At 40.4% G+C, this 11,226-nt stretch overlaps 1 protein-coding gene across 2 annotated transcripts in view; it reads left to right on the forward strand.

Moving 5' to 3' along the window:
• mctp2a (multiple C2 domains, transmembrane 2a) overlaps positions 1-3,764 on the forward strand; it is an 89,211-nt gene extending 85,447 nt beyond the window's left edge. For both annotated transcript variants that reach the window (XM_056478395.1, XM_056478396.1), the window contains one exon: positions 3,622-3,764. In XM_056478395.1, the coding sequence (XP_056334370.1) occupies positions 3,622-3,690 (69 nt within the window). In that variant the 3' untranslated portion in view covers positions 3,691-3,764. The remainder of the gene's footprint in view (positions 1-3,621) is intronic.
• The last annotated feature ends 7,462 nt before the right edge of the window (positions 3,765-11,226 follow it).

Below are 11,226 nucleotides of genomic sequence, written 5' to 3' on the forward strand. Positions count from 1 at the left end.
AGATTCTGAAGGGGCATACAAAGCGGGTCCCTGCTGTCAGAAAGCGTTTTGCGCGGGACACTTCTCTCCATCAAGAAGGCTCTTTTAATGGTTGTCAGAGCGTCTTGTCCTACTCAGATACTGGAGAGCTTGAGTGATTGGCTCAGACGAACCTCCTGGGATGAACCTCTGCAACTTTACGTTAACATATGTCTGTGTGGTTGGATGAAGCCAGCATGACACACTGGTTTTGGCATGTGGAAGCAGCAAGTTGGCAAAACAAGATGGAAACCATTGCTGAGTTTTTAAGCCTTTTGAAGTATGTTTTCGTGGTTGGATGAACTGCCTGCTGTTCATTTAAATGGGAAGACAGAATGATCTTTTGCAAAAAAAAAAAAAAAAAAGGCAGCACTTTTTAAACAACAAGATGCCAATAAAACAGAACACTGGTCATTAACCGTAGCAGTAAAGACCAAAAAGGTATGCAAATCCATGCTGTCCCTGTCAAGTTTACCGTGTCCGAAACCTTTACGCTAAAAACGGACTGACCAAATAAGCAGCACGTTACAAAAGCTCAAATTGACTCCTGTCTCACGGCTCCGAAAATGACTTGGCAATTAGTGCCTGTGCAGTTCTTCAAACGCAAACCCTCAAAACTGGACTTCATACAGCGGCCCTCTGTCCTAAAATAAGCAGCATCTGTCAGTTCTGAGGACAGTTTCATGTTCTGAGGCTGCCGCTTCTCTTTGTTCCCTTGTGCTCCATCTCCCATTCTCATAATCAGGGCCTGGTAATTAGTGTGCAGTCCCTACCTTACAGATACACCTCCAGGTTATTGTTTCCAGGAGAAACAAACAAGAAAAAGCATTTGGACGCATTTTCCATGCTTTCGAGTCCCATCAGCTTCATACCGTATTTAATTATTTGTCGATGCTGTTCTGCTTTTGGACTGAACGGTGGCCTTGGACAAGAGAAGATGCCTTTAAAGCCATTTTCAGAGGCTGATGTTGCTCTTAGCTGTGAAAGAAAAATCAAAGGCAATGTTTTGGTGCTTATTGCGACGCAGGTTTGAGTAGTGGTTGACCAATTTATTATATATAACCAGTGTTGGGGAGGATACTTTGGAAATTTAATAGATTACAGATTACAAATGACCATATTTAAATGTAATAAGTAGTGTTCCTTTTCAATTACTTTATAAAAGTAAAGTAACTGATCACATCTCATTACTTTTGGATTACTTTCAAGTTTCTAATGGATATTTTCAACTAAATCATTTTCAAGCATTTATACCAAGCAGGTGTGACCTTACAGTAGCTCTGTTTACTGTTAGAATCTCAAAATCTTTCATCACTTGATATAAGATTACATTAATTTAATTTAAAAGTAGAGCTACCACAAAACCAGAGCTTATCACAAAAATATAGTTTACTGTTGTTACAAAATCTAAATTTTGCATATTGTAACTCTTCATTAATAAATTACACTACATAATGTAGTAATCATTAGTAACCAACCACAATTAATAGTTACCATAGTATACCTTACCCTTTACTACAGTAAACTATATATACTGTATAGACCTCCTCTCCCTCATCTTTCATCCCATCAAGCAAATTTCTCGTGTTAGCCTAATTGGTCGTCACCGGAGTGAAAGTGGCAGCAACGCACCACTTCGGTGTTGTCAACCACCGAAAAACAGGTAGGAGAAGAAATCGTCATTCTCGCCATCATATGGATTTACTTTCATTAGCTAGACACCAGCCTCACAGCTCTGTGAATGTCGGTGCCGTCACATTGATTTGCGATCGGTAAATGTAGCTTGTGTGGACGCTACTGCGCTACTTGACAAATAAAATAGCTTCGCTACTGAAAAGCTATTTGATTTAGAAAGTGGCGACGCTACGGCCACGCTACTGAGAAATGTAGTTAAGCTAGCAGCGCCACTACTTGTAGCGACGCTACTGCCCAACGCATAATATGTCATTGGAAATGAAAGGGTCTGTTTATATTACTGTACACTCACGATAACAACAAAAAACCATTCACTTTTATAAATTAAAGACAGGCTAGGTTACATACCTGCAGATGCTTCCTCAGGTTCCACATTGAAGCCTTTGATGTTGAAAGTATTTTAACAGCTGGCAAACAAATTTTGCACTGAACTGTTATATTTGTATCCTTCTTAGATTTTAGGGTAAAATTATTTTTAAATTTCCAGCAACGAAAGGCATTTTTTATCACTTGCCATGGTGACAGCCCTTAGACTGGTTGTAGTAGCCTAATGCTTTCAGCGGCAATGTAATTGGTAGACGTGGTGCACCACAAACTCAAACCGGAAAACCAATCAATAGCATCAGAATAGCACCGCTTTAATAAATGGCCTTAGCTGAAAGCATCATGCATATCAAAAACAGGCAAAGCAACATTTATTCTTTTTCTTTTCGGCTTAGTCCCTTTATTAATCTGGGGTTGCCATAGCCAAATGAACCGCCAACTCCAGCATATGTTTTACGCATTGGATGCCCTTCCAGCTGCAACCCATCACTGGGAAACATCCATACACACTCACTCGCACTCATACTGTACACTACTGACAATTTAGCTTACCTAATTTGACCTATATTATAATATTAATTTACCTATACCACATGTCTTTGGACTTGTGGGGGAAACCAGAGCACCCGAAGGAAACCCATGCAAACACGGGGAGGGCAAAGCAACAGATTAATATTATTCAACATATCCCAGATTTTTAAAGAAAATTTTTAGATGTAACCCTAACTGTAATGAATTACTGTTATATTTATTTTGTAATTAAATTACGAAATACCATTACATGTAACTAGTTACTCCCCAACACTGTATAACCAATAATTAGCAATGAATATATATGATTTTTAAAAGTTGTAGATTCAATTATATGTATTTAAAATGATATTTTAAAAAGTTAGGTTGAACCAATCCAGCATTTTAGACATCTTTTTTTTCTGTGAATTTTTAAAATCATATAATTATTAATCAAATGAATGCATGAAAGAAGTACATTAACTCTGTTTATGTTTATACACATTCATTAGTCGTATGTGAATCCACGGTGAGCTCCAGGGAAAATCTTTATTCAGTTTCTCATACCTCAGTGTAACTCTACTTTCATCATGCCGACCTTCACCTCTGACATGAGTTCACTCCCCGCTTTAAGTAAAGTAAACAGCATGTTCATCTGAAACAGGGGAAGTGTGTGATCATCTGTAACCGCAATGCCCCAGCTGGAGCCGTACAGGCACTTACTCCTGCCTACAAGCTGCTATAATTAGTCTCCAACAAACTTTTCTCAGGAAGGACACAACTCACAACTCCTGGGTTTGCGCGGACCTAAGACAGCGGGTCTGCTCGAGCAGTATAGTTCCCATATAGGTGGGGGTGGTGTAGTCACCGCTGTGTCGGTACGGAACCCTTGACTTTTCAAATCTTTCCTCCTTGTGATTAATCCCCTCTGCTCCTGTGTTTAAAAAATGATTCATTACAGCCGCGCCCGCCTGGCTTTCCCCCTGCACCGGCTCTCCTCAGGGGAGCCATTACCGTGAGCGGGCCTCAGCTCCGATTACCTGCGTCTGACCAAAGAGCTGTTTGTTTTTACAGGTGCAGTACAGCGAGCTGAGAGCCGAGCTTGGCAACCAGGGCCCGGTGAAGAAGAAACGCGGGCGCTGAAACCTGACGGACATGTCGGATGAAAGGGACGGACGGCTTTTGGAGAGACAGTCTGTTTAAGTCATAATGCCCTGTGCGAGAGTAGTCCCCTTGTGCCAAGCCATCCGCATTTCCACTGAAATGCATTCATCGGTACTGTGTGTGTATGTGTGTGTACATGTGTGTGAGTGTAGCCTCTCCTGACAGGCCCTTTGGCCCTCGTGAACTCACAGTGTCTGAACATATGAAGGTAAAGCCAGGCTTCACCAGCCTCTGCATGTTATCATGCTGAAATGCAATGAAATAGCACACAGCCACGCACATTCATACATCCTTTCAGAATCCACAGTCTGGTTCATTAAGCAAATGAAGAACAAAATACCCACAAAACATACAGCACATAAACGCTTCCTGTTGCTTGTTTCTACAGCAGGGAACATTTAAATGAGGGTACCATATTTATGATTCTAATATTAAGCTATTTTAAAACGCCATTAACATTTACATGCAAATATAGCCCGCTGTGATGTATGCTGTCTGTTTGGTTCATGCATCTTCCATGTTTTGTATATTTAAGCTGTGGATAACGCTAAAATCACTAAAAGTTTGACTTCTTAAATGTGTTTTTCTTCTCTCGCATCCTTAACGCTGCATTATTTGCCAAAGATACACAGGATTATTACCCGGCCCACACTTCAGAAGAGGATACTGGTCACCGCTGGAGGAAAACATCAAAGTCTGTGTGTGTCCAGAGCAGTCAGCTAATGCACCGCTTTTGTAGTTCGCTGACAATAACAAGGTCCAGATGAGAGAGCTCATCTCTCATAAAGAGGGAGGGAGATTGAGAGAGTGAGAGAGAGAGAGAGAGAGAGTATACACACTCCATACCCGCACTTAGCGTCTCCCATTTTCATTAAAATCACCTCCAGTTCCTAATGGCTCTCTACTAGACCCATCACTCTGTAGTGTTAGCACCAGTGATGGGGCTTCAAGTACAGCAAATGGAGATTTCCTGCCTCATCAACTTATTTATTCATATTACAGACATATTCCAGCCTCTCCGCTATCAGAGTCATTTTTTATAGAAGGCAACATTTCCAAAGTGGCGGGTCTTGAATGTGAGCATTCAAAGAGTTGATTTGAAATGAATATTAACAGATCATTAACGTATAAAGTTAACAGCAAACGCTGTATTCATTTGCACCCTTTAAAAGTGCTGATTTACTTTTTTTCAGTGTTAAAGTTTTGTCCTTCGACAGCTGTATCGGTGCGAGCAGAGAAAAGTTTCTTTCAAAGAAATGTAAAACCGAAGAGAAAGAAGAAACTTCCTCAGATGTCGTCCGCTCGCCTGCTCTTCCTCAATAATTTAGCGAGCGAGGTAAATAACGGAGCAGACGCTTTGTAAAAATAGCCATAGCCATACAGATGAGCCCTAGACCCCAGCTCAGGGAGTTTGTTCAGACTGATTGGAGCTCCTCTCCGCATCCCAGCCTGCCCCCCTCCGTCTCTCCCTCCTCTGCAGTTTGGTGTGCTGGTGAAAGAGCATCGGCTGGTGCAGCGTGAAGAGTTTGATTGGCTCTCAGGGACCTGCTGGAGCCCCGGGCTATCTCTTTTGACAGTCTGATAGAGACATCACGGCACTCTCCCAGGAGCTGCCACCGGGGGTCCGATTCAAAGCGAGGGGGAGTGGAGGTGACCCGCGACGCTCTGACGAGAAAAATCCCACACACAAACTCCTGCACCGACACCGCTGGGGGGCCGCGAGGAGGGGAGGGCCAGTGTCCCTTAGCTCTGTAAATGAGACCCCATCAGATGTCTGCGTGAGGTGAAACCAATTAAACAATGCTTGCAGGAAAGCTGCAGTCGTCGGGTTAGCACCAAAACTTGAAAGTGAGCCTTTAAGTGGATGTGAAGTGTTTGTGCTGGAGGAGAGCAGTGGTCTTCAAAAATTCAAGACTGGCTTCAAAACACGAAGTAAGAGGCTGCCGATTGCAATCTCTCGTAAAAAGAGGACCGTTGCAGAGCTTGTGTTGACAATTGTGTGGACCTATGAATAAATGATAAATCATACACAAAATACTATAATACTGAGCTGTTATATCAACTGTCATTTTTCTAGGTGTTTCATTGGCAGAAAAAAGTGATGTCATCACATGACATCACATGGTTAACTTTTAAAAATATGTAAAATTCCATTTAGGAATGTCCAGATCCAATCACGTTATCGGAAATCGGGCCCGATCACACGGTTTCAGACTCGATCGGAATCGGACGTTACCTCCCGATCAGGACTCGAATATATAAATATATATAAATATATATAAATATATATATATATATATATATATATATATATATATATATATATATATATATATATAAATATATAAATATATATATATATATATATATATATATATATATATATAAATATATATATATATATATATAAATATATATATATCTACACATACATACATACATACATATATATATATATATACTCTCATTATTTTATAACACATCCATAGTTATGAGTTAGACCTCTTTCTTGACTTCACACAGAAACAGCAACGAGTGTGGCATAATAACAACTTGTTGCAGACACGCTATTGATTAAATGCCGGCAAAGTAAAACACGGAAGCAGCTTGAATCGGAAAGCTAGGTATGTCTGTGGTCTGTAGGTATTATAAAGTTATTGCCATAGCAAATTGTGAGATATGTAAACTTGGGATTGCAAGAGTTGGAAAGGAAAAGGCTACATTAACACAACAAACCTGATACAACCTGACACAATACAGGGACTTTACCTAGGCAACACAAGCGAATACAAATTAAGTAAAAATTAAGGAGCAATCCTGGATCTGTTTCTTCGCTCTTCTTTATTCTTTTTTTTTTTTTTGTATTATAGAAGTATCGGATCGGGTTTCGGTATCAGTAGATAATCAAAATCAAATGACTCGGACTCGAGGGCAAAAAAAACCCTAATCTGAAATAATTCTACTTTACTTGGAAATGTGTCACAATCAGAATCAGAAAGAGCTTTATTGCCAGGTATGTTCACACATACGAGGAATTTGTTTTCATGACAGAGCTTCTACAGTGCAACAGGATAACAGAGACAGGACAAAAAACAGATAATAAATATATTTAAAAAAAAAATAGGAGTATTTGGTGGTGTATGTGCCCGAATGTCCAACAATTCGTCTCTGGTGAAACTAATTGTAGGAATATGACTCAAGACAGGACAAACTAACAAAAACACAAACACTACTGCAGAGCACGACACTGAGGCGGCCATCGTCATCAGCGCCATCTTGGTCTGTATGTCCCATGTATGTCTGTATGTCACAATATTAATGTTAGTAGCATCTTCAGATACGCCGACTTCAAGAATTATTTGTCCTAATAAATTTTAGTTTCACTGAAGAACAAATAAACAAACATAAAAGTAAATAGTTGTTTGTTTGTTTATTAAGAGTATCCATTCACATTTTCACAAACTGTGGGATTGTATAAAATGTATGGCAATACAGTATATATTTAAATATATTATATTGGTATATAGAGATAGGATGAAAGCACTGCATTATTCCCTAATCGATTTCGCCGTTTCATTTTTTCTTGTAAATTAATTCCAGCACTTGTATAGTAACACAGCTAGTGATCGAGGACAATGGAGACAGTAGATAAGAGAATCATTTCCCCCTCTCCTTCTGTGTTGTCTAATAAACAAAATCATGTTATCAGTTTGCCTGGGTCTCCTGGGATTGAAACCTCAACTCTCCAAAGATTACTAAACTGGCAATATGGTCCCTAAATACATTTCTCATATGTTCCCCAAACTCACTAATGAACATCTCATCCACACAGCAGTTAACACTGCTTGCATCATTCTCTCTCTCTCTTTTTCTCCTTCAATAGTTGTTGTTTTGCTCGCTATGAAGCTGATGTCTTCATCAGGCTGTCAGAAAGGAAGAGCCCGCAGCTGTGGCAGGTCCCCCAGAGCCTGTCGCACTCCTTGTTTCCATGGTAGTCCTTCAGGCAGCACCATGGGCAGACTGTGTGCAAGGACCCCTACAACCTGTTTCATTTTATTTTATTTTTCTCCTGATATGCAGCCCCGAAGCAGGCGTCAAACTAAAATACCAAGTGTATCGCAATACTACATTGCAGGTGCGGTATGCTCTTTAAAGCACTGCCAACCAAGTCTCATTTCAATAAGCTGCCCCGTTTCCTCAATTGTTTCTACATTCCTAAAATGACCCTCCCTTGTCTCAACACGTATTCCTGCTGAGGCAGCGATAAACACAATCTCCTTGTTAACCTAAAGATGTCACATTATTTTACATCTGATTTGCTTTCCTTAGTAGCAAGTCAAAATAAAAAACACACGAGAGACTCGGCGGGTTTCTGAGGGGCTCAACGTCGCTGTATTGAGATCGCCAAGGTCACGGCTCAGTTCTGACACCAATAACGTAAGGGGGCTTTCCTGGAATCAGACACTAATGAGATCCAAATGACAAGGCTGATTGTTTTTACTCTTCTCCCCAACTGAGGACCTCAACCTACAAGCTCAGCCTGCCGAAGAGATTCCCAATCCTCCTCCTGAAGGAAAACAGCACTGTATGCAGATGAACAAAGACTAGCAAAGACCATTACGGTCAGAAGCGGGTACAAATATTAATTGTATCTTAAAGTCAAGACTGCAATTGAGCCTGAGGGTGTGTGCCGCTCGTAGTTTTGCATGTTATTTATATGGTGGGCGTATTACGCTCACTGACACCGAGTCGTAATTCCTCGCAATACATCAAGTGCGCAGGGGTAGCCTCTAAGAGCTTAAATTAAGTCGCTGGCCTTTAAAAGCATCTCTCTTAGGGGCCTGTCCGGATTAATAAATTCAACTGATTTGGCTTTAATATTATTCGGAGTGCATTAGAATGTAGCTAACAGCTGGGGTGGCCGGTCTCAGGAGCGCCGCTGAGAGTCTGAGGGCAGGCGGGCAGCAAGGCCAGAGGTCTCTCCGTTACAGGTGCGGCCCTGACAGCCTCGGCTCCAGGAGCAGAAAGGCCAGGCTCGGATGAAAGGACGATGAGGAAGGGCCAGCGACCGCCTCTGAAACAAAGTCACCCCTTCTGCGACCAAGCAAACGCTTGCCGCTGGTTGTGTTTACTTCCTCCATCCTTTTCTTTCCTTTTTATCGTCAAAGCGAGGAAATGTTAAACAAAGTTAATAGAAAAGGACAACCCTCTTGGTGAAACATTATAACAATAATCACGAAAAAATGGAGTTTAATAAACATGGGAAATCTCTCTCGCTTCTTTTTTTTCTGGTTGCCCAGACTGAATTGCGTTGCGCACCCTTGAGGCAGGACCTTGAGAACGGAGAGGCGAGGAAGTGGAAATTGGTGAAACGATAGAAAGGGAGATATGGGGATGGAAAGAAAGAGAGAAAGACACCTTTGTTAGCTATCTGTTGTCGCCTCAATGGTCGCCGTTTAGCGTGCGCACACCCCGTCAGGCAACAATACACAGAATAATTTAACCGCATATTTCATTTTAATTAACAGTGATATAATGCAATGTGACTCTCAGCCTCCTGAGGAAAGAACGCAATATTTGGCTTGATGAATCTACTGGAGCCACTCGCAGTTTCTCTTCTCACCTCATGGGATTCAGGTATCATTAGAGATAAGCAGAGATCTGCTTTTTGTCTCACGGTTAAAAAAAAAAGTGCAGACACATGGGTGACTGCAGAAGTGTTCAATATTAATAGCCTTTCATCAAGGACACAATTAGGACACCTCTATTTGACACATTCTATAGGAGTCGGATGAATATGTATATCTGCTGTTCTGGAATCTGCCACAGCACCAAAGCGACAGGGTGAAATCATTGCACAAAAAGACAATCAGGTGGATTGCTTTTTCTTTTTATAATTCTGTCTGGGTCATGTTGCACTGCACATGTAGATTGCATATGTAATGGGAGTATATTTTAGAACTGGCAGAAACAGCACTGCAATACAAATGCAGCTTTGGTTTCACTAGGGGTGTAACAGTACCTTGTTTTATTTTTAAGTCACATTTTGTTTGTATGTTTTTTTTTTTATTCAAATCAATGGCCATATGTCTAAACAGGATATGTTAAAATTGAAGGTTCCCATGAGATTTTGTTTAGACGCTATACCAACAAAAAAAGCCACTGGTTGACATCTAATTTGGCATTTATTTATTTTATGCTGCTTTTGATTCTTCTGCTGTCAAAAACACACATCAATTTGTCACAATATCTCTAATATCACAAAACAGACACCTAAAAGAATGTAACTAATGATATGTGATTGGTCATGATTAGAAAATAATTTAATTATAAAAAAAGTAATGTAATATGCAATATACTGTAATATACTGTAATAATATATAATACTGTAATATACTGTAATAATACTGTAATATACTCACTGGCCACTTTATTAGGTACACCTTACTAGTACCGGGTTGAACAACCTTTTACCTTCAGAACTGACTTAATCCTTTGTGGCATAGATTCAACAAGGTACTGGAAACATTGCTCTGAGATTTTGGTCCATGTTGACATGATAGCATCATGCAGTTGCTGTAGATTTGTCAGCTGCACATTTGTGATGCAAATTTTTAACATCAAAATTGCTATGAGAGGATCAGAAACCTTTACCAGTATTCAACCACTCTATAAGCAATGCACTCTGAATGTAGCGAAAAGAACTCTGAACAATCGATCTCATGTTCTCTTCCCATGTTATGATCTCTTAGCTTCTGGTAGAAGATACAGAACCTTCCATTGGAAGCGTAATAGACTTTAGAACTCTTTTATCCTAGTGTCAAACAGAATGTAGAACACTGATAGACAGGGTGCATGTTTCTCTTCATGTATGTAATTCTTTTGCATGTTTCTTTTTTATAATCTTTATGGTGTCAGAACTTGCTGAAGTGCTCTGTGAGTCCACTGAAAATTTCCCCTTGAGGGACAATAAAGTATGCAAACAAACAAACAAACAAACATCTCCCGTTCCACCACATCCAAAAATGCTCTATTGGATTGAGCTCTTGTGACTGTGGAGGCCATTCAAGTACAGTGAACTCATTGTCATGTTCAAGAAACTAGTCTGAGATGATTCATGCTTTATGATATGGTGTGTTATCCTGCAGGAAGTAGCCATCAGAAGATGGGTACACTGTGGTCATAAAGGGATGGACATGGTTAGCAACAATACTCAGGCGGGCTGTGGTGTTGACACAATGCTCAATTGGTACTAATGAGTCCAAAGTGTGGCAAGAAAATATCTCTCACACCATTACACCACCAGTAGCAGCCTGAACCATTAATACAAGGCAGGATGGATGCATGCTTTCATATTGTTGATACCAAATTCTGACCCTACCATCGGAATGTCGCAGCAGAAATAGAGACTCATCAAACCAGGCAACATTTTTCCAATCTGCTATAGTCCAATATTGGTGAGCCTGTATGAATTGTAGCCTCAGTTTCCTGTTCTTATCTGACATGAGTGGCACC

This window comes from Danio aesculapii, chromosome 18 (genome assembly GCF_903798145.1).
Source record: "Danio aesculapii chromosome 18, fDanAes4.1, whole genome shotgun sequence".
Classification (NCBI taxonomy): Eukaryota; Metazoa; Chordata; class Actinopteri; order Cypriniformes; family Danionidae; genus Danio; species Danio aesculapii.